Raw genomic sequence first — 20,985 nt, 5'->3', positions numbered from 1 at the left:
TTCTTAGTTGCCCTGTTCCTGTCAGTGTTGGGCAAAACGCTGAACAATCGTGCTGAGGCGGGGCAGTCTGTTCCTCCGACGCCACGGAGCGCCATATTTTCGCAAACAAAATTGTTTAAGGTGGAACGACATATTTTGTGTTTTGATTCCGATTATCTTTTGTTGCAAACTTCTTCCAAAAAATACCTAAAAACTCTACGTGTTCTTCTGCGTTTAACAGCGTCCTTTTTAATATTCTCCTGCTTGTAGTTTTCTAGACTGGTAAGTAAAAGTCAGCACTGTTTTGGAGGGATACCAGTAAGAATATACTTACTTAATAACAATGCTGTGTGATTAAATGCAACATATTTATAATAATAACAAAGATATAAATGTTTTCAAAGCCACGGCCATTACCTTTGGGTCTTGACCATTGGCATTGACTGACTGAAGTGGCTTTGGCGGCCCCTACAGGTCAGTGGGTAGTTTTACGACGGGTTTTGGCATCCGTTATTTCCTTTGTAGACTATCATCTTAGCTTGTAAATTAAAAATGTTAAGAGACATAATGCAAAATTTACATCAGTCCAGATTGATCCCACGTATTCTGCTTGTACATCAAGCTTCTGTGCTTTCGTACAACCTTAAATTCTGTTTCAGGGTAATATTCTCATGGCTCCTAATTTAGTGTTAGTAAGTGCTCAGGGACTTTTATTTTAAAGTACAAAGACCTTTATGCATTTTTGCCTGTGGCCGCCTCATTCGATTGCGCAGACCGCATTTTTCTTCTTCAGTTTTATCCTACTTGGTATAGCAACTAACACTCAAAGCCATTGCAAGTTCTAGCTTTTGTCTCAGTGCTTGTGCTGCACCACGACGTCGGTATGAAATTTCTATTACTTGCAACACGAAAATGACTTTGTATCGTTAATGGGAAGTAGTGACTTCCCAATTACAACATTTTGTTGAGGCAAATATGACAGGTAACGTTACATGGAAAAAGCTAGAGTAGGTAGCGTTAGAAAGCTGGCTATCTGATATACGAAAACGCTAGTTTTGCTAGTCACTTAATTACTTTAGCTGTAAATCCGATGTCAGTTTTCCAAAGACATAATTGTATTGAATACATTATTGTATGCCGGTGTTGTAAGAATGTAATTTTGAACAAGTCGTTAACAACAAAGTGATGACAACTGTTCAAGTAGCTACTGAATCCGGTTTAGCACAAACCATTTAACCTACGTGAAATGAAATTTAAATGAAAACAACATATTTTGGAACTTATTTAAACAGTACAAATACTAAAGCATTTTTTGCATTCATGAAAAAGTATCCTGGCCATTTTTAAACGTCATACTCTTTTACATAATTAATTAATGAGGCTGACTGAGTAACTGTTTCTTTGAGTAAAGGTAACTATAAAGATATGCCCTAATGCTTTGCGTTCGTGACACAGCTTTTCGCAGTATGCTATTGTTAAACGTTTTATTGTTAAGCGTATTTGTAAGGCAAAAAAGTAACTTAATAAAAAAAGGTCACATGTTTATTAGATGGCTTACGATATTGCCAGTTTCACTATTGTTACGTCACCTCAAGAGTAACCAATGGTGTACTCGCTGTGACACCTGGTACAGGTGATCAAGGTCTTTAGAAATAACTGAATATTAGAGCTCGCCGTCAGGTCAGGGTTGGAGGTGCTGCCCAGCAGATGGTGTTCAGTAGCTGGGTTAGACGCCCCTTTATCCCAGGCGTGAGATATTAATCACCCCGTTTGTTAGGTGTGATGGCTGTTCCTCCTTCATACTGTGACCTGGGCAAAGCAGCGCAGGATGTCTTCAGCAAGGGCTATGGTATGATGTTGCCCAGAGTTTGGGTTTAATTTAGCCTGGTACTTTTTAAAATTAGTTGGATTTCATTTTTTTAGGGTTTTTTCCTCTCACCACCTTTTTTTGTGTGTTTTATTTTTTTATTTTTTTATTTTTTTGCAGGCTTTGGAATTGTTAAGCTGGACCTCAAGACCAAGTCCCAAAGTGGAGTGGTGAGTTAGTGGATTATTCCTGTTCCCTCTGCCCTCCATCATGTCTTTGTACTTCCCTTGTTTTATAGCACCTTGTATGTGTCGGTCTTTATCTGAAGCTACGTAAGACATGTATGTGGTGGTCTTTGTTTGGTAGCATTATGACTTGTTAAGTTTTGTAAAAGATGGTCACTGAATACAAAAAAGTGAACTAGCTGTTCCATGTTCAGAAATGTATACTGTAATTTGTTAATCATCCATGCATACTGATATTATGAAAGGAAGCAATATGCCACTTGCTTCTTGAATTGAAAATTGCTGATTTTCTTTTTTTTCCTTTCTTTTAAATGTGTGCCATGTGATTCCTGAACTGTGGCTGGGCTCTTATTAGGTGTTTTTTAACCTCATTCACGTGCTCCAATAATTTTTTTATTTTTCATGGAAATGGTGCATCTAGGCAGTATTGCCAGATGTACTATAGTCACTTGATGTAGCTGGACAATCGCACAACTCCATCTTTAATTTGAAATGTACATTTATGATATTTGGCAGATGCTTTTATCCACAGCGACTTAGAAAAGTGCTTTGTCATTTATTCATAGAATGTGTCCTAGCCTGTACAGTAGGTTAGAGTCCAAGATACCACATATATGGTGTACTTTGTGGAACAAGCTTAGTTCTAAAATGTCATCTTTACAAGGTCTCTGACCAATTCCACTGGAGGCATTTGATTGGGAATGACTCAGTGACTTGTGTTGGATCGTTGCCTGGTTTCCCCATTGTACCATAAAGAATAGTGTATGTTTACTGGGGACTGTGTGTGTGTGGTGTTGGTGTAATTTCTTTCATGACTTTCCGCTGCCCCTCGATGGCTCTATTAGATGGTAAAGTCAATGGAAGAGTGGTTGTGTACGAGTTGCATAGACACCCCAGATGACTTTTTGTGAAGTATTTGTTGCTTTCTAAACAGTTCTACATGGTGCAGTGGAGAAGATGTTTCAGTGGCTAAAGCAGGATAACAATCATGAGCATATCTCAGTTCTCAGTTATCCTTGTGCATCCTTTGTTTTGGTTTTTATCTATTTCTATGATACTCTTTTGCGATTGACTACAGGAGTTCAGCACCTCTGGCTCTGCCAATACCAGCAGCGGCAGGGCTGCTGGGAGTCTGGAGACCAAGTTCAAAATGACAGAGCTGGGACTGAGCCTCAGTCAAAAGTGGAACACGGACAATACTCTGGCTACGGAACTTTCTGTGGAGGACCAGGTCGGAATGCTTCTCCTGAACATCTTTCATTCACAGATCCGTTTAGTGGTTAAATGAACTCCCTCGAGTAATTTCTCTTTTCCTCTTCAGCTGGCAAAGGGCTTGAAAGTTGCTTTTGACACCTCCTTTGTACCAAACACAGGGTGAGTGGGAAAACCACCAGCAGAGTGCCTTTTGAGATGCTTCTAGATAATATTGTGAAGTAAAAAAGATGGCCTTTCTGTCTTCCACAGAAAGAAGACTGGCAAATTGAAGACGGGCTATAAGCGGGAATACCTTAACCTGTCCTGTGATGTTGACTTTGATGGCCCAGTGTTGCACTCTGCAGCTGTCTTGGGTTACGAGGGCTGGCTGGCTGGCTACCAGATCGCGTTTGACACAGCCAAGTCCACACTTGTACAGAACAACTTTGCTCTAAGCTATAAGGAAGGAGACTTCCAGCTTCACACCAGTGTGTAAGCATCAAGATGTGGGAGTAAACCATTAGCCATGTTTACAGTTGAATGACCATCAGCAAATGCAGTATGAAAAGAAAAACTAAGCAGTTGTTTAAAAAAACAAACAAACAAACAAAAAAAAAACAAGTCAAAGCTAGCAGTGACTGGTTATTCAGATGAGACCCTGTTAGTTTTTCAGTGCTGGCATGGTTATAGATTTTGAAGTATTCTTTTAAATGGTCCAGTATTGAGCGTTTGTGATTCATTATTAAGGATGAGCACACCGGTCTTGTTTTGCCCAGAAATGATGGAACTGAGTTTGGAGGCTCTGTGTACCAGAAGGTCAGTGATCAGTTGGAGACTGCAGTCACTCTGGCCTGGACAGCTGGCAGCAACAACACCCACTTTGGCATTGCTGCCAAGTACCAGCTAGACAGTGATGCCTCTTTGTCTGTGAGTTCATGGGATTGATCTTTGTGATCTTTATTCACTTATTGTGGCCTTTGATGGGTCATGCATGTAGTAGTAGTAATAATAATAAAAACATTCAGCATTTCAAAGTGTTCTATGCATGGTTTTAGAGTTGCAGATGTCGAAGGGATTACCTTTTTGACGACTTTGAGCAGAGGAACGGCTATGTTGGTTATAACAGCAGCTGCTTTAGGGTAGATTCCACAAGTAGCATTTTAATCTCTCAGACCATTGACGTGGCAAAAAAGTTTACATATTTAGTAAATCTGTATTTCTGTGATCTGGAGTACTGATCAGGTACTCTTGGTATTAAAAATGATCAGACATGCCAGGACGTGCAAGAGCATGCAGAAATGCAAGCAACTCCTGAAGAAATGTGAGCGATTTAAGGGTTTGGTCCTTTGCGAAGTTTCAGTAGGAAATTGAAATAACCCAACTATGTCCAATATGCTGGTGTTGATTCAATCAATGTTGAAATTGTCATTTTGAAATTCTGCCCTGTGGAAATCTATGGGAGGTCATTTTGACACCAACTTCACCTCTAAAACCAAGCATTTGATGCAAATACTGTAAACCTGTGAGATGTCCCTGAATGCTGAGAAATTGCTGATGTTTAGCATTTAAATATTTTATTAAAATAAATGTTGTGGGCAAAAATGTAATTTACACACTTGCTGCAAACCTAGTTGATCAACCAACATGTTTAAAATTGTCCAAGTTGGTGTCATTGTTCCAGTGTCAACACTAAACATGATTACCAAGTGATAAAGTTGTAGTAGTATTATTAGCAGCATTGTGCAAGTGCCTGTTGGTATCGCTCCTTTATTTTTGCACTTGCAGGCAAAGGTGAACAATACCAGCTTGATTGGGATTGGTTACACTCAGCGTCTGCGACCGGGTAAATGCTTTACTTTTTCTTTTGCCATTTTCTGCACTTGTATTTGATCTGTTTGGGTTTTAGTGCTACACTTGTTTGAGTTTAGCATAATTGCAACAGTTCTGTGCTTGGCCTGACTTGTGCTCCTCACGCCTTGCTGTTCTTCAGAAGTGAAAGTCACTCTCTCTGCACTCATCGACGGCAAGAACTTCAGCGCTGGAGATCACAAGGTCGGACTGGGCTTTGAAGTCGAAGCATAAGTGTCTTCGTGGAGTGGAAGAGAGACAAGCACACTCCACCTCCACTCCCACTATTTCTGCTTCTCATATACACAAGTGCACCCCTTAACCGCCCCAAGAATTAAGTGCAAATGAAAATACACTTGTGACAATAATCAATCAGAGGATAATGTTGTAAACTCATTTGTCTGATACCTGCAGTATGTTTACTACTACAAAGACTAAACTGTTGTAGGAAAAAATACTGTATGCACTATGCCTAGTGTTCACTGGCAGTGGAGTGTTTTATATGCTTAAGCACCTTTTTATTTCCTCCTGCCTGATGGTATATTACGCGAGGAGAGTGAAACCTCCATCACGCCTGTCTCAGGGCCATGCGGTCTGACTGCCAGGATGAACAGTCTATTACTGCACTACTGGGGCATTTTAGCACGAAACGGTCTCACGCAGTCACATATAGAAATATACATAGAGCTGGGATGCTGGCTTATAAACATCTCACTGAGTAGTGAGTGAACATGTAGACACATTTCACCAGCATTCTGCAATAAACTGAACACTACTGCTTAGGAAAGTTGTTGAACATTATGGCTTACTTGGATTAATTTGGTCAATTTCAATGTGTTTTACCAACTGTTAGTTGGGTTTGAGCATAATCACCTCACTTCTGCAGTAGCTAACAAATTCCAATACAGAAATGAAATAAAAGGTGAGGGTTTTCCCCAACGTGCTGTCCCCTTTTATTCAGTTTAGAAGCAATCCTGGTTTAAAAGGAGCTCCATTTACTGTAGGCAATGTCCTGTCCTGCCTGGTAACACTCGCATCTATTTAGATTAAAGATGAAATATGAAGAAATAAGAACAGGATGTCACGTTTTATTGGTTAAACATTTTTGGAATATACCACTTACCCCAATATCTAGCAGGTCTATGGGTGGTGATAAAGTGTATTAAAGTACTATAAAAGTTCCTGTTTATAGCTCACTTGCATATAAGTTTGCTGAAGCTGTAACCAATTGCTCTGACCAGCTTTCTAATTTTGGTGTCTGTCTTTGGATTCAGTACAGAAGAATCAGAGGAGGGGTTTTTAGAACAAAGCATCAATGATAGTTAAAGAGAACCTTACATGAACTGATAATCAGAAATAGAAAGAAATGCTGAGAAGAGTTTAGAGTGATTTGAATTTGTAAGAAACGTACCAGCATATTGCAAAAGTTCAAGTTCAGAGAGATAATCCAACAGGGTGAAAATCTGAGGAACACCACTGCAGTGATTTCAGTTCTAAAACAGACATCCTTCAAAATGTATAAATAAAGGGTATATAAAAAAATCAGCTCAAGTAGTCTTTTCAACTTTACTTCTAGCATCTTGAGTATCTCACAAAAATCCTTTAGCCATTGCTCTCCCAAAACCTCCTGAGGACACGGTGGGTTGGCTGCGGTGCAATTTCATTCTTGTGTTTTCTGTGTATGGGAAATGTGTGCACTATTAACAGTCCTCCCTATTTGCACTTGGCCATCATGCTCCAATATGCATCTGCGTTCATGCAAAGTTTACCATTTACAGATAACAAGTAAACAAAAAACACTGTGTGCTTGAAAAGATGTGAAATGACATGTTCCACTTTAAAATGTAAAAAAAAAAATAAAATGGTGTAATAAGATTTCATAAAATGTTTTTAACACATTCAACTTTAAGAAAGTTTTTCCCTTGAAAAATGTGGCAATAACCAGGGACCGTGTCAGTATCATCCTGCAGCCCTGGCCTTGCTAACTGGTGTATTCCTCAAGTATTTCCTTCTCAACAAACCTCAATCCAACACCACTTCAATAATCTTCCACTCTGGTTTCACAGAAGATTCACCTTGGCAACCACCTGTTTGCATCCAGTGCGTGAAAACTGTCGATCGCCCACAGCATAGTATGACAGCTCCTCTGTTAGTCTTTCTACATGGGAGCGGTCGGGGTAGAATCCTTCCCTGGACATCTCGTCAATAAAGCATTCCATGACGTGGCTTTTCTCTAGGAGCGTAAGAGGCAGCAGCTCGGCCTCCAGCCACAGCGCATGGTGCTTCTTCAGGTGGCCGAGCAGCAGAGGACTCAGTTGCTTGCTGAAGCGCCCTCGAGCTGAAGCAGTGATGCTCGAGGAGTTCTGCAGGATGAACTTCGTGATCTCGCCCTGCTCCAGGTTGCTGATGAGGATATAGATGGCATTCAGGTATTCATTGCTGTCTCGTTTGGTGACGAGGCCAAGCATGGTGTCCAGCAGCTCAATGGGCATGTGCTCCATTTCATCGAAGATGAAAACGGGGATCTTCTCTTCCTCCTCAGCCAGAGTGACCATTTCAGAGACGTGGGTGGTCAGGGTCTGGGTGCAGAGAGGATGGTCTCCTTGTGTGGGACAGTGGTGGAGAACATAATACTGCAGGACTAGCTGCTCACCCACCACAGAGCGGAAGTGCTGGGCCAGGAGCCTCCCCAGATGGCTCTTCCCCACACCGCTGGGGCCCAACAGAGACAACACCAAAGGTTTACTGTGGACATAGGTCGACAAGTAATCTCTTAAATGTCCCAAGAGACCCTCACTTGCCTCCTGCTGTCCAAAAACCTCCCTTTTGATGGTTTTCTCAAGTCCCTCCAGATCGTATTTAAGTACATGGTCATCCAGGTTCTCAATGGCATTGTAAACCTGCAAAAAGACGATGACACACAACAGGACCAGACAGCTCTTGGCACGGCTGTGCTCCTTGGTGGGCACGACTCGGCGGTTTCCGCTGGGAAAGAGGATACGAGCCTTCTTCTTTTTCTTCTTCTTGCCCGACACGATGGAACTGCCATCTGCAACCCCATCAAACGTGAAGACCTTGGGGCTAGTGGAACGTGCAGAGGTGCAGAAAGGAACTTTTGCAGACGAAATCTCCAGGCGTCTCTTTTTTATCGCCTGGTACTTCTGACGAATTCGAACCATGGCTCGCACAGATGAGGAGAACTCGGAGAATGACAGCGTCCCATTTTCCTTCCTCATCTCTGGTTCGCTCTCCGATACCTTTTCAGGGATGTCTTGGTCACTCATCTGTGAGAGACATTGAAAAATGAACATCATGTAGTGTCTGTGTAAAATTACTATAGATGTCATGTTATATATATATATATATATAAAAAAATATAAATAAAACAACAACATGAGCACTACATGGGCGTGAAGGATAAGAAGGAAATCCTGAGCAGGTGGCGCGAACACTTTGATGAGATCTCAAACATCGAATTCTCACATCTGCCAATTCTGGAAGGTCTTTCCTGCTCTGGACCAGTGCCTCCGATGGTAACTGAGGAGGTGACTGTGACTATTGGAAATATAAAGGACCGGAAGGCCCGAGCCCGGATGACCTGCCAGCAAGCTCAAGGATCTGCGCACCGAGGCGGCAGCTTGGCTGACCGTGTTCTTCAATGCCGTGGTCACTGCCAGCCAACCACTGATGGACTGGTCTACGAGCATCACCACACCAATCTTCAAGAATAGGGGGAACCCAGTGGCATGTTCCAACTACCGGCCAATACGCCTGCTCTCGCACACCATGAAAATTTTCAAATGAATCCACAACCGACACTTCCGCGACATCGTCCAGATCAGCGTCAACCAGTGCAGCTTCGTGAAAGGCTGTGGAACAACCGAAGCAATCTTCGCAGCCCACCAGTTGATAGGCACCACGAGAAAAACAAGCCACCACATGCCGCCTTTCTGAACGTAGAGAAAGCCTTTGATCACGTATCCCATCAGCTTTTTAGGTATGCACCCCACGAACACAGCGAGCCTCGTCGGCTGGACTAAATTGCTTTATTTGAATGCCAGCAGTTGGAGGTGCACAGCTGGGACGTCCAACAGCGGCATTGTCCAGGGCGCTGCACTGTCACCACAGCTGCTCATTCTCCTCATGGTCACCGTAACGCAGAACCTGCAGGGACGCCTGGACGCCGCTTTACGCCGACGACCTCGCGCTTGCAGTCACCACCCGAGAGGAGCTGCAGCACCAGGCACAAGCCTGGAGCAACCGTCTGAGCCAGCAGCTCAACGACGGCGACAAGTTAAAGAAAACCGGCACGTTTTGGCACCTTGGCTCCGTCTTGTAGAACGACGGCGGCATCGCCGGCGAGGTATGGGCGAGAGTCAGCGCGACCTGGCTGCGGTGGAAGGAAGTTACCGGCCTACTGTGTGATAAGAGAATTTCCAAGCGCCTGAAATCAAAAATCTACCAGGCTGTGGTCAGGTCCGTTGTACGCCATGGCTCAGAATGCTGGCCAGCGATGAGAGTGGCTGAGCGGTGCCTTCACGCCGTGCAGATGCGCATGGCTCGCTGGATGCTGAGCGCATCCCTCCACGACCATATTACCAAGGATATGATCTGAGGACAATTCGGCATTGGGCCCGTTGAGGCGAAAGTGAGATATATTGTATATACCAAATAGATTTTTTTTGGTTTGTTTGATCTTGTGGCTAGAGAGTAAAGAACAACAGTAATAACCCCAAACATCCATCAGTGTTTCCCGTTGTGATAGAAGCAAAAAACAGGTTTTAGACAAGTTTGATCATTCTCCTATATTTCTTTAAGAGATTTAGAGAGTGCTTTAGTTAAATATTTTTCAGGAATTACATCTGCTTTCTGACCATCTCCACCTACAATGTACAATTTTTCACACGATTCTTGCTAGAAAGTATTACCTTAGGCTCGCGGAGTATCTGTTCTGTGGAAGTGGAAGCTACAAGTACGCAATTATCACATATTCAATCAGTATTATGAATAATGTTATTAAATCATGTTCCAACTTATGTTGTGCAATTTGAATGACCAACTAGAAATGAACAACGTCATGTCATCACGCAATCAACTAAGCGAAAGGTGACTTATTTCACGGGAACAGCAATTAACAGTAATTATTGTGGAGTCTCACAATGCAAGTAATGTTATGTGCTTCGGTGAACAACGGCTCTTAAGATTTGTTTGACATTACAAAAACAAGGGCGGTTACGGCAGTTAACAATGAAGTTTTTAAAAATAATCTTCGGTTAATAATATCAAATAACTACCATGAGGCCATCATCTAACTTCCTACTCCCCGAGACCGCTTTCCCCCACAGTAAACTTTTAAACTTGCAAAAGTGTATCTTCTGAATCCATCAGGTGTTCCGCAGAAGGTCCTGCGTATCTGCACCCTCCATAATCACCGACAGAAACTCCACGCGCCCTGCATTTCTTTTCACTCAACTCAACCAGACGAGTTCCTTTCTGGATGTCCTGTACTGCGCCATGGCAACGTACCTTTCAGTTACAGTCCTGCTAGAAAGTCTGCAGAAGTCTGAAGTATAAACGCATTGCATGCTTGGTCAACAAGATCGCACAGCGTTCCTGGAAGTGATGCCGACGTTTGCATTAGCGCTATTGTGCATACAAGACCTAACAAGATGAAATAGCGGAAAGGTTTCAGCAGCGGCAGCTGTTTCGGGTCTAATCATTTAGATAAACCAAGCGAAACGGGAAGTTGAGGTGGTAGAGTACGACTAAGATAAGACTGTGGCCGCCGCTGCAATGATGCGGGAAAGGAAAGAAACTTCAAGCGTAGTTTCAGCAGCCTACATGAGCAACGACGCACTCCGCCTGTGGTCAACTCACCTTTGAACGAGTTCTGCGTTTTAAATCTCAAATGCCTTGGCAAACGTGGGCTATCGTGAAGAGCACTGAAAATGAGGAGCTTCTTTTCTCCTGACCAGCATTTCGAACAAGCTCAACTCCTCCTATGTCCTCTCTTCTACCCAGCCGCCATCCAAACCCCTCCTCTTCCCTTCACGCACTGAAGCTGTCGGCACAGCCTCACACTAACTCAGCACATTAACACGTCGGATTATCATGTGCGATATAAAAGCACACTCAACAATACCAGTATGTGTTTGTCATTTAATTAAAGTATTTTTTGAGAAGGCCTATAGCCTTATCTGTATTGCTTATGTTGAATTTCTTAGATTAACTTTATTAAACGTTGTTTTATCTCTCAAGCATTTGTTCTCGGAGCTCATAAAATAAATACTCCAGTCAAAAGTAAACTGCTTACATAAACTAGTATAAAATGAAGAGGGGTTGAAAAGTTCACTGAGAGGGTAGATGCGTAAGACCGCGTCACTGCAGAGACCTGGGCGGTGTTTGGCCTCGTGTAAATGCTTTCTGGAATGGCGCTCTCGGGAATTTAAATGAGATCAGATAAACATGCAAATTAAGCCCTGGCTGTCAAAGAGCTGTCTGTACTTTTTCTTGTGAATGGATTTAGCATAATTTCTTGTACTAACAGAGGTGACTGTGTTCAGTGACTGCAGTGCAGGGTCTATGAAATTGTTCTTTAACCAGCTTTAAGACTTGCCCATCCTAAAGAATCGAAATAAATAAAATGATTGCAATAAATCCTTTGTGTTGTTTGACTTGTACCCTAGTCTTGTCCTGACAAATAATAGATAGATAGATAGATAGATAGATAGATAGATAGATAGATAGATAGATAGATAGATAGATAATATTTTTATTTGTAAGCCCATTTCAAGATACCCAAGTTTGCTGTACATAAAATTATGGTAAAAAAAAATAATTATAATATAACAATAACAATGATAGCAATGCACAATAAGACAGGAATGCAGTGAAATAAATGTTGCATATTAAAATGAAAATAAGACAAATTAAATGACAAAGAGTGAGTACTGAGAGTGCAGGCAGAAACAGGTGGGTTTTAGAAGACGGCACAGTGTTCTGGAGTCTAGGTCCTGCTACACTAGAGGCCCTGTCTCCCATGGTGCAGGACAGAGAGTAAACAGGAAGACTGGAGAGTACATGAACGTGAACACGAGTGAAGGAGGGCAGAAAGGTGCCTGATCATGTTCAATCTTAAAAACCAACAGTTGAGTGTGGAAGATATATGCTCCCATCATCTGGTGCAAGCAAGAATCCTCACAGCTGAGTTCTGCACATGCTACACCTGGAGGCCCAGAGCTCACAATAATCCACTCTATCAATTAAATATGTATAGAGAAGAAGCTCAGTGAGAAGAATGCAATCTAGAGATGTTAAGAAAGCAGTCTTAGCAACTTTTTTAAGGTGGCAGGCAAATGATTGTTTGGAAACTATAATGACATCAAAATCAGGAACCAGGACGAGGTGGTAAAATCTGGAACATTTAGTGTGTGCTGCCTAACTTTCTTAAGGGTCACTGGAGAGGCAGTTAGTATCGCCTCTGATTTGTCATTGTTTAATTTTAAAACAATCGTCAGCCTTCCAAGATTTTGTCTCCCATGTTGAGGAACTTGTGGCAGCATGTTTGAAGGCTTAGTGTGTATGCAAATTGTTGTATCGTCTGCAAAACAGTGGAACTGGAGGACTGATAATGTTACCAAGGAGGAGCATGTAAATAATAAACAGTAGCAGACCAAGAACTGGACCTTGAGGAACATCATGTGTGAGATTACACAGACCTGATTTAAACCTGTGAGTAGAGACAAACTGTTGTCTATCAATGAGATACGATATAAACAACACAAATACTCCATCAGTGATGCCAACTAGGTTTTCAAGTCTAGAAAGCAAAGTGTTGTGACACATTGTGTTGAATGTGGCAGTAAGGTGCCCTTAGCCTACTATCTGTACACGATGAATCTAATCTCAGCATGTAATGTAGCATTTTTAGGTGGTGGTGGACGTTACTTAGCAAGAACACGTTTTAGAATTTGGATTGAGTACTGTGTGCAAAAAAGTGACGTATAAATCAGATGGGTGAAAGAAAACCAGCGAAAACCTCGCCTTTGCCTCAGACGAGACCAGAACGGGTCCCGGGTGCGGACTCAGGTATTTGGGAAAAGCGTGGAAACGCAATAAGGGAGTTGGTGCTTTTATTTTGAAAGAAGTACGGCGTTTCATTCTTTACTCGGAAGTGACCGATGACAGTCACGCCACAACGACATTTATTTGTCACGCTTTCTCTCAAATATAGTACAGAATTACTGTGCTACAGTAATGTAGACATTTCTATCTTTTTACTAATCCCGATAACGTTTATCGCAAATGCTGGTAAAGTAATCTGGTTCGTTATCGTTCTGTCTCAGCGGTTTCTGTATATAGCTGGGGCTTTGTTGTGCTTGTAGGCGCTGCGTATCCAGTGTTCGGTTACGGCGAGATATCTACCAGTTTAACACATGAGCGTGTCACTGGTCGTGATCCGTCTGGAGATAGCAGACCAGTCTCTTATGCCACAAGGCTTCGAGTACTGCGCCGGTAAGATCATCACCACAACACTGGGTCTAATCTTAACCCGTAGCCATAGACCATCTGGCCAACTGCGCAGCTGACCCGTCTGTACTGACGCTGTTTCTGCGGGTCTACGGTCCCCTTTCCAACTGCGCAGATGACTTGTCTGTGCTGATGCGGTCGATTTGGTCCATTTACCACAAAGTGACGAAGCATTTTGCTGCTTGCACGCGATGTGACGTCGCAGATACCGTGTTTGTAAGGCTCAGGGTTGTGTCAGATTCAGTACGACCTGCTCCCTGTCCGGTCATCTGCAGATGAGGACATGTCAGAAGGGGAGATGAGAGAGAAAGCCCTGGCTTCTGCCAAGACTGCTTTGGTGGGCAAGACCGAGTTGGAGAAGTCAGCTGTCCTCCATCAACATATTGGTAGCAGAGCCATGTCAGACATGGTAATTGAGACCTTTGCACCAGGTTAGAACTGCGCCTTGTTTTGAGTGAAAATATGAGGTCTTTTTGAACAGTCTGTAGAAGCAGATTAAGGAGAGTACATGTATTTGTGATCCATATTATAATCCATCGCATAATCCCAATGAAATTCCACGTATAGATGGATCTGATGAGAAGGAGGTGCCCCAGCCCAGTAAGGACAGCAGCAGCGGTCTGCAGGTGCAGACTGAGCACAGTGGTGAAGACAGAGGCCTGGAGTCTCCCTCCAAGCACCTTCCAGACCAGATTTCCTTCTTCAGTGGAAACCCGTCGGTGGAGATCGTACATGGCATCATGCACCTCTACAAGACAAAGTGAGAACACTACAAAGTCAGCTGTTTGTGTTTTAACACCCACTCAAATACACTGGTGCCTTTGAGATACGTCTCTCTCTACTGAATTATAAACGACACATGGAGTTCAATCTATAAGTAGACAATTTAACAGAATTTTAAATAAAATGTTTAGTAGATACTCGGTTGCAAGTATTCTGATATTTTTCCCCGTTATCCTCTGTAAGAGCTGTATTGCTGTCATTTTCAGTTCCAGCCTGTTTCTGGGGCTTTTCTTCAGTAAATGAAATGTGTGCGCAGTGGGACTCACGGCAGGTGATTTTCATGTTTAATCCAGATCATTGCACTTTGTGACCTTGAAAACCTTCATAAGGGCTTTAGTACTGAGTTCATGTCATTGTTCTGCTGCAAGGCGGTAACGGCAGAAGACTCCAAATGTGAATTCCATGGTTGTCAACTCTTGAGCTTTCAGTTCAGCATCAGTAACTCACACCTGGCTAGCCAAGGGCGTGGGGCTAGCCAAGGGCGTGGGGCTAGCCAAGGGCGTGGGGCTAGCCAAGGGCGTGGGGCTAGCCAAGGGCGTGGGGCTAGCCCGGCTAGCCAAGAACACAGCCAAGAACGCAGCCACGACACGGAAGAACATCCTATTGTCCAATTATCTTGAGTCTCGTTAGGATGTATAAAAATACAAAGGACGTAAAGGTTTGTGATACCTATATATTTTTACTCCACCGTGTAGGTTTAAATACGCTCAAATCAAAGCTGTTATTCTGTTCTTTAACCTCAGAGTTTAACTTTAAATTCGATGTCCTGGACTAAAGACTCAGACACTGTGTCAATTTGATCATGGTCCACTCACTAATGAACTGCACTGTACATCACGTCCTGTTCTGCAAAACGCAGCCTGCAGAAGTCAGGACTGTCAGGACCGATGGTTTGAACCGGCACGCTGTTGGTTCAAACACCTTTTAGCAGACGCCTCATGCAAATGTGTTCCCGTCCCACCGGTCACGTCCGGTCGTGGCGGTGCAGTAAGATGACCTCGCTGACCGAGGAGGTGCGACGGAGTGCCATGCTGTGCGTGCTCACCGTGCCAACGACCATGACGAGCCACGACCTCATGAAGTTCGTGGCACCCTTCAACGACGTCATGGAACACATGAAGATCATCCGAGACTCGACGCCCAACCAGTACATGGTGCTCATCAAATTCAGCACGCAGGTGAGTCACCGTCCCTGCTGCTGTGGTGGAGTTACTGGCCTTCGCCAAACCTGTCGTCCTGCCCCTACGCGTTAGCAGTACCCCCACCCCTGTTTCAAGTCTTTGCTGATGGCTGATGCCACTTTAGATAAAAGCTGAAACGTCAGGACTGTAGATGATGTAAGTGGTTCGAGTGCCGTGTGCCTGAGTGCATAAAATGTCTTCTCACAGGCCGATGCCGACAGCTTTTACACAGCCTGCAACGGCCGGCAGTTCAACTCCATCGAGGACGCCGTGTGCCAGTTAGTCTATGTGGAGCGGGCCGAGGTCATCAAGTCGGAGGAGGTATGTAGTGTGGCGTTGGTGACCTTTTCATTACTGTACATGTTTAAAACGCCAACAGACCACGCTTACTTCTGAGGATACATCTGCCCTAAATCTGTACGCGTGTACACAGTGTTGATTAAGGGCACCTTTCTTTGTCACTTTTGTCAGAATTTCCTCTGAGACCTTTTGCTGCCTTTTCAGAAGGAAATGTATCACTTTCAGTTTTCCCTCTTGACTGGCTCTGTGATTGGTCAGTGATTTTTAAACTATTTCGGCTATCTGGCAAAATATTAGCCTAAAATATTAAATATATTAGCCTAAACATCAGCCCAGAAGATAAGTCCGAAATATCAGCAGGTTGACACTCCACAAACAAAGACCAGCTCTGAATGGATCCCTAATTCCTAAGAGGCTTTTCTGACTAGCGCCGCGCCTACAGTGTTGGTGTCACTGCCTGTAACGTTTGCCTCGCAAAGTGCTGAATTTTATGGCCCTCATCTTTAGCTGTCCAAAAAATGTGGCCAAAAATATTGGTACCCTTCCCTTTTTCTAAACCTCAATTGTTCAATGCTCAATTATTTCTCACTGACTGGGACAGAAATCACATGCACAAAACTATTGGTACCCTAAATGTAATATTTTGTAGCACAGCCTTTGGACTGCAGTCAGGTGTTTTATGTAATCCTGAACAAGATTTCTACACTCTGCTGGATGCTTCACCCACGCGTCTTCAGTACGCTACTCCAGATCTCTGTCACTGCTCCACCAGTGCTCACGGGGACTCGTAGCCGGCCACGTCAGAGTGCACCACTCATCTCGGTGCTTGTTCTTGTGTGTCTTCCTGCCGGGAGACTCCAGACCCACGACCGAGGCACAGATTTCCGACACTGGGCCATACTTTCAGATCCAAAATGCCTTGATCTTCACTGTGCCTCATATATACACAGCTTCATATATGCCCCGTGTCTGAGGCAGTAATGCAAGATTCCTACAGCCATCTGTTCAATCTGGGGCCAATTTTAATCTTGCGGCCACGTTGAGAAATGTTGGCTACATTCCTACGAGGCCTTAAATGTCTTAATAATATTGGCACCTGTGAGTGTGACAAGTACTTTCCCCATTTTAAGGTGTGAGTGTTTATAGGATTACCAATACTTGTATGCCTAATTCAATCAGAGGAATGTGATTAAACTATCACTGCTATGCAATAGTTTTTCACCTTCAGAAGGTACCAGTAATTTTGTCCACACTAATATTAGAACATCTTTGTAGACAAAATGGTTTTTACTTTGTAGGCAAAAACTTATTTTCAAAACATTTAGGTTTTGTACCAGTGCAAAGACACACCTGTAGTAGTAAAAGTGGTTTTTGATTTGAACGATGCTTTCCTTTAATAAAATGCAAGGGTACCAATATTTTTGGCCACATCTGCATCTCAAGGAGCAGTCTGAGGGCTGCAGGCCTGCAATCCTAATGTGGGGCTGCCATCGCTTGCACTCATCAGGGGGCCAGTCTTCCCGTGATGGACCTGACGGAACTGCCCAAGTGCACAGTGTGCCTGGAGCGTATGGACGAGTCTGTGAACGGTGTGCTGACCACCCTGTGTAACCACAGCTTCCACAGCCAGTGTCTGCAACGCTGGGAGGACGCCTCGTGAGTGACCCCCGCACGCACGCAACGCCACACTGCCACGTAGCCTCAGACCTGTAGTGTACGGTCACAGATGTCACGACTGCTGTGTAGCCACCTCACTGTGGTTTTGTGTGTCGGGTTTTCCGTGTCTTTCGTGTTCTCTCTCTTTCCGCGTTCATGACGATGCTTTGTGTAATGACGCATTGTTTACTGTTTGAACATCTGTTATTTGTTTACGCTCCACACGGTTGACATTTTGATTCTGGGTGGCACTTTCAATAAAGGGCTGCTGGTTAGTTCTTAATTCTGCCCCTTGTGTTGGTGTGTGGGTGGCTGTCATCTGTCATTGTGTTTTTGTAACTGATGGCCTTTTGACAAGTGAACAACGTGACCAGCACTTTCAGCAGGTACAACAGAATTGCTAACCGCTGGTGTTTGGGGGGCTTTAGTAGTTTAGAGTGCTCACAGTCAGATCTGCCTTTCCAGGTGTCCCGTGTGCAGGTACTGTCAGACCCCTGAGCCAGTGGAGGAGAATAAGTGCTTCGAGTGCGGCGTGCAAGAGGTAGCAAGACTTTCAAATCTGGCACTCGAATGCCCCACTCAAATGCCCCACTCGAGTGCCCCGGGACCCCCGGGGTGCCTCTACAGCCCTGCCCTCTTCTCTGCCTGTAGAACCTGTGGATCTGCCTGATCTGTGGCCACATCGGCTGCGGCCGCTACGTTAGCCGCCATGCCTACAAGCACTTCGAGGAGACACAACACACCTACGCCATGCAGCTGACCAACCACCGCGTCTGGGACTATGCAGGAGGTGCGTGTGCGCCTGGATACAAGTGACCCGCCACGGCAACCCGCCTCGCGTGCCCTGCCGGTTTGTTGACATGTACAATTCCTGTTTATTCGCTGGCCGGAGATGTGACCTTTCGGGCTTCTTGCTTACGCGAGCAGACAACTACGTGCACCGGCTGGTGGCCAGCAAGACAGATGGGAAAATGGTGCAGTACGAGTGTGAGGGAGATTCATGTCAAGATGAGAAGATCGATGCGCTGCAGCTTGAGGTGTGTGTGTCTGTGTGTGTGTGTCTGTGTGTGTGTGTCTGTGTGTGTGTGTCTGTGTGTGTGTGTCTGTGTGTCTGCGTCTGTGTGTCTGCGTGTGCGTGTGCGCGTGTGTGTCTGTGTGTGTGCGCGTCTGTGTGCGCGTCTGTGTGTGTCTGTGTGTGTGTGTCCGTGCGTACGTGCATGTCCGTCCGGATGACTCTAGTGCTTTTAAAGTAAATTAACTCTTTAACAAAAAAAACCCACAGACTAATTTTGTTTCTTTAGTATTCTTATTTGCTGACCAGCCAACTGGAGTCTCAGCGAGTTTACTGGGAAAATAAAATTGTCCATATGGAAAAAGAAACTGCAGAAGAGGTAGGAGCTAGTGGTTTTCTGGGTAGCGGGTGTGCAGCCTGTAGTCCTGGTGTAGTAGGCCTGTTTCACAGCTTTACAGCTAGCTCAGAGATGTTGACATGGGTTACTGTTTGTTTCAGATCAACAACATGAAAGCCAAGTTCAAGGAGACCATTGAAAAGTGTGACAACTTGGAGCTTAAACTGAATGAATTAGCCAAAGAGAAACAGACCATGGAAAAGAAGTAAGGTTTCCTCATCGTCTGCGAACATGCGTGCACGTGTAAGTAGAGTAGTTGTAACTCCCAGTCTGTGTTCGAATTCACTCTTCTCCAGATGCACACAACTGAATAACAAGGTGGCGAAACTCGGCCAGGAGCTGAGGGAGGAGCAGGAGATGAACCAGTGCTTGAGAGCCAATCAGGTCCAGCTCCAGGCAGAGCTTCAGGATGAGGAGAGGCGGGGTCAAGAAGCCGCCGCCCAGAAGGACGTCCAGATCGCCGAGTTGCAGGAGCAGCTCCGTGACATCATGTTCTACCTGGAGACACAGCAGCAGATCAACCAGATGCCAGCCGACGCCCGCCAAGAGATCCAAGAGGGCCAGATCAACATTGCTGCTGCCCCCATCCCCCCCCAACCTGGGCCCTCCAACCTTGGTACAGGCAGGATGGGTGGCAGGAAGGGGCGGTCCAAAAGAGGGAAGTAGCCAATTAGGGGAATGGGCTGGAATGAATGACAGACTTTTTGTTAGGCTTACTGGTGACCTGTTCCACCATGACACCACAGCAGATTGCAAAAACCTCAAGACCCACACAGACTTGCTTGCCCTGTGAGCAGTAGTTACCTTAGGAGGTTGGAACAGATGTATGGGCGGTAGGAAGAGTTCTGTTCATCTCACACTAATAAAGCCTTCACACCAGAATGGGTTGAATTTAGTAGAGTTCCGTATTGTACGTGTGATGGCCCTTGACAGTTTTCGTTCAAGGCAGTTTGACCACCTTCATGTGGTGAAGCTATGTCCAAACTTTTTTTTAGCTTTGTACACGAACTTTTGCACAGCGGCAGTACGCGCAAAACAATGGAGGTGTTGCAAGTAACTGGTCCAAGTGTGCGATTCGAAATACTTGTTTACTCTTTGGTGCCTAGGAAAGACATGTTTCGTACTTTTCTGAAGCCAAAAATGGAAAGTTTTAGTATAACTAAACTACTGCACGCTGACTACCTGGGGGGAAAAGGACCCACACCTTGTCATGACTTTGTCGATTTATTGCAAAATGGCTTTTTTTCCTTTAATATGCTGAACACGAGAAAGCTGGTGGATTGTGCCGCAGATGCTGCTGGCTGTGACCCTTTCTCCTGCTGCTAGAGAAGGAACCTTACATTTCTCGGGACTGATGAATCTCAAATTGAAAGTCCTGGAAGTTTCAAGTTTTGTGCAAGGTCTCACACATCAGACGTGGAGACAGAAAAAAAAAAAATACTGAAACGCTTGATATACAGGTTTGCGTTTTTACGGTGCAGTCCTTTATTTCGTCATGCTTGTGAATGCAACACAAACAGAATATTTCTTGCAATGTAACTGCATCCATTATAGAAAATGTACCAAGTGTACTTTTCTTTCCAAATATATATATATATATTTTATTATATACTATAACTGTGGCAAAGTTGTCAGATTTGCTAAATAAAGAATTAGCTACATGGTAGATCTTGTTTCATTATTGCAGAGTATCATTCCATATTTGTCTTAAAAGCTGTCCAACAGACCTTCTGTCTAGCAAGTTGCGTTGGAGTGAAAGGGTTTGTGTAAAAATTGCTTATTCCTTGACTGACTGAGCGTCATTGCTGTTCCACCTTCCAACAGGCCTTTGGAGACCCGATGACCCTGCATAATCTGTCCATCTACTGAACAGCTAGTCTAAAAACCTATTGAAACGGCACGTAGTAAGAGCACAAGGCAAGCGAGCAAGAAGATGGGTCAGTTTGTAGCCGAATAATGTTTAGTTATATTTCACAGCCATCATTTACTAATTACACACTTGGCATAAGCAAAGGGTAATGATTAATATTATTTTTGTGTCGTCTTTTACCATT

At 44.1% G+C, this 20,985-nt stretch overlaps 3 protein-coding genes across 5 annotated transcripts; 2 read left to right on the top strand and 1 right to left on the bottom strand.

Moving 5' to 3' along the window:
* The first annotated feature begins 50 nt into the window (after positions 1-50).
* On the top strand, positions 51-6,012 carry zgc:56235 (Voltage-dependent anion-selective channel protein 2-like). Its single transcript, XM_035535255.2, has 9 exons — positions 51-261; positions 1,757-1,828; positions 1,967-2,016; positions 3,110-3,262; positions 3,353-3,405; positions 3,496-3,717; positions 4,002-4,152; positions 5,011-5,068; positions 5,216-6,012. Exons 2-9 carry the CDS (start codon positions 1,762-1,764, stop codon positions 5,305-5,307), a joined length of 846 nt encoding a protein of 281 aa, XP_035391148.1. The 5' UTR covers positions 51-261; positions 1,757-1,761; the 3' UTR covers positions 5,308-6,012.
* A 671-nt stretch (positions 6,013-6,683) lies between these two features.
* On the bottom strand, positions 6,684-11,685 carry tor4aa (torsin family 4, member Aa). 2 transcript variants are annotated; one of them, XM_027032265.3, is made up of 2 exons: positions 10,951-11,685; positions 6,684-8,357 (listed from the first exon to the last, which is right to left on the bottom strand). In XM_027032265.3, the coding sequence occupies exon 2, from the start codon at positions 8,355-8,357 to the stop codon at positions 7,134-7,136; it is 1,224 nt and encodes a 407-aa protein (XP_026888066.2). In that variant the 5' UTR covers positions 10,951-11,685; the 3' UTR covers positions 6,684-7,133. The 2 variants fall into 2 exon arrangements, with proteins under 2 accessions (XP_026888066.2, XP_026888067.2); XM_027032266.3 differs by lacking the exon at positions 10,951-11,685 and adding an exon at positions 10,600-10,931.
* Positions 11,686-13,221: 1,536 nt separating this feature from the next.
* On the top strand, positions 13,222-20,597 carry brap (BRCA1 associated protein). Of its 2 annotated transcripts, XM_027032278.3 has the most exons (12): positions 13,226-13,587; positions 13,878-14,033; positions 14,170-14,362; positions 15,374-15,563; positions 15,774-15,887; positions 17,374-17,522; positions 17,988-18,063; positions 18,174-18,312; positions 18,450-18,559; positions 18,824-18,913; positions 19,033-19,136; positions 19,228-20,597. In XM_027032278.3, the coding sequence occupies exons 1-12, from the start codon at positions 13,509-13,511 to the stop codon at positions 19,595-19,597; spliced, it is 1,770 nt and encodes a 589-aa protein (XP_026888079.2). In that variant the 5' UTR covers positions 13,226-13,508; the 3' UTR covers positions 19,598-20,597. The 2 variants fall into 2 exon arrangements, with proteins under 2 accessions (XP_081558393.1, XP_026888079.2); XM_081702267.1 differs by lacking the exon at positions 18,824-18,913 and having other exon boundaries at positions 13,222-13,587.
* The last annotated feature ends 388 nt before the right edge of the window (positions 20,598-20,985 follow it).

Source organism: Electrophorus electricus, chromosome 19 (genome assembly GCF_041902795.1).
Source record: "Electrophorus electricus isolate QZ-2024a chromosome 19, ASM4190279v1, whole genome shotgun sequence".
Taxonomy (NCBI): Eukaryota; Metazoa; Chordata; class Actinopteri; order Gymnotiformes; family Gymnotidae; genus Electrophorus; species Electrophorus electricus.
Note: the sequence above shows the minus strand (reverse complement) of the source record. Positions and strands in the feature narration are given on the sequence as shown.

Excerpts from the sequence above, each read along its gene's own strand:
- zgc:56235 (XM_035535255.2), top strand. The coding sequence starts at position 1,762 with ATGGCTGTTCCTCCTTCATACTGTGACCTGGGCAAAGCAGCGCAGGAT. Across the intron at positions 3,718-4,001 it reads TTCCAGCTTCACACCAGTGT|AAATGATGGAACTGAGTTTG; the intron begins GTAAGCATCAAG and ends TGTTTTGCCCAG. Across the intron at positions 5,069-5,215 it reads CACTCAGCGTCTGCGACCGG|AAGTGAAAGTCACTCTCTCT; the intron begins GTAAATGCTTTA and ends GCTGTTCTTCAG.
- brap (XM_027032278.3), top strand. The coding sequence starts at position 13,509 with ATGAGCGTGTCACTGGTCGTGATCCGTCTGGAGATAGCAGACCAGTCT. Across the intron at positions 15,564-15,773 it reads TCATCAAATTCAGCACGCAG|GCCGATGCCGACAGCTTTTA; the intron begins GTGAGTCACCGT and ends GTCTTCTCACAG. Across the intron at positions 18,914-19,032 it reads AAAAAGAAACTGCAGAAGAG|ATCAACAACATGAAAGCCAA; the intron begins GTAGGAGCTAGT and ends TGTTTGTTTCAG.
- tor4aa (XM_027032265.3), bottom strand. The coding sequence starts at position 8,357 with ATGAGTGACCAAGACATCCCTGAAAAGGTATCGGAGAGCGAACCAGAG.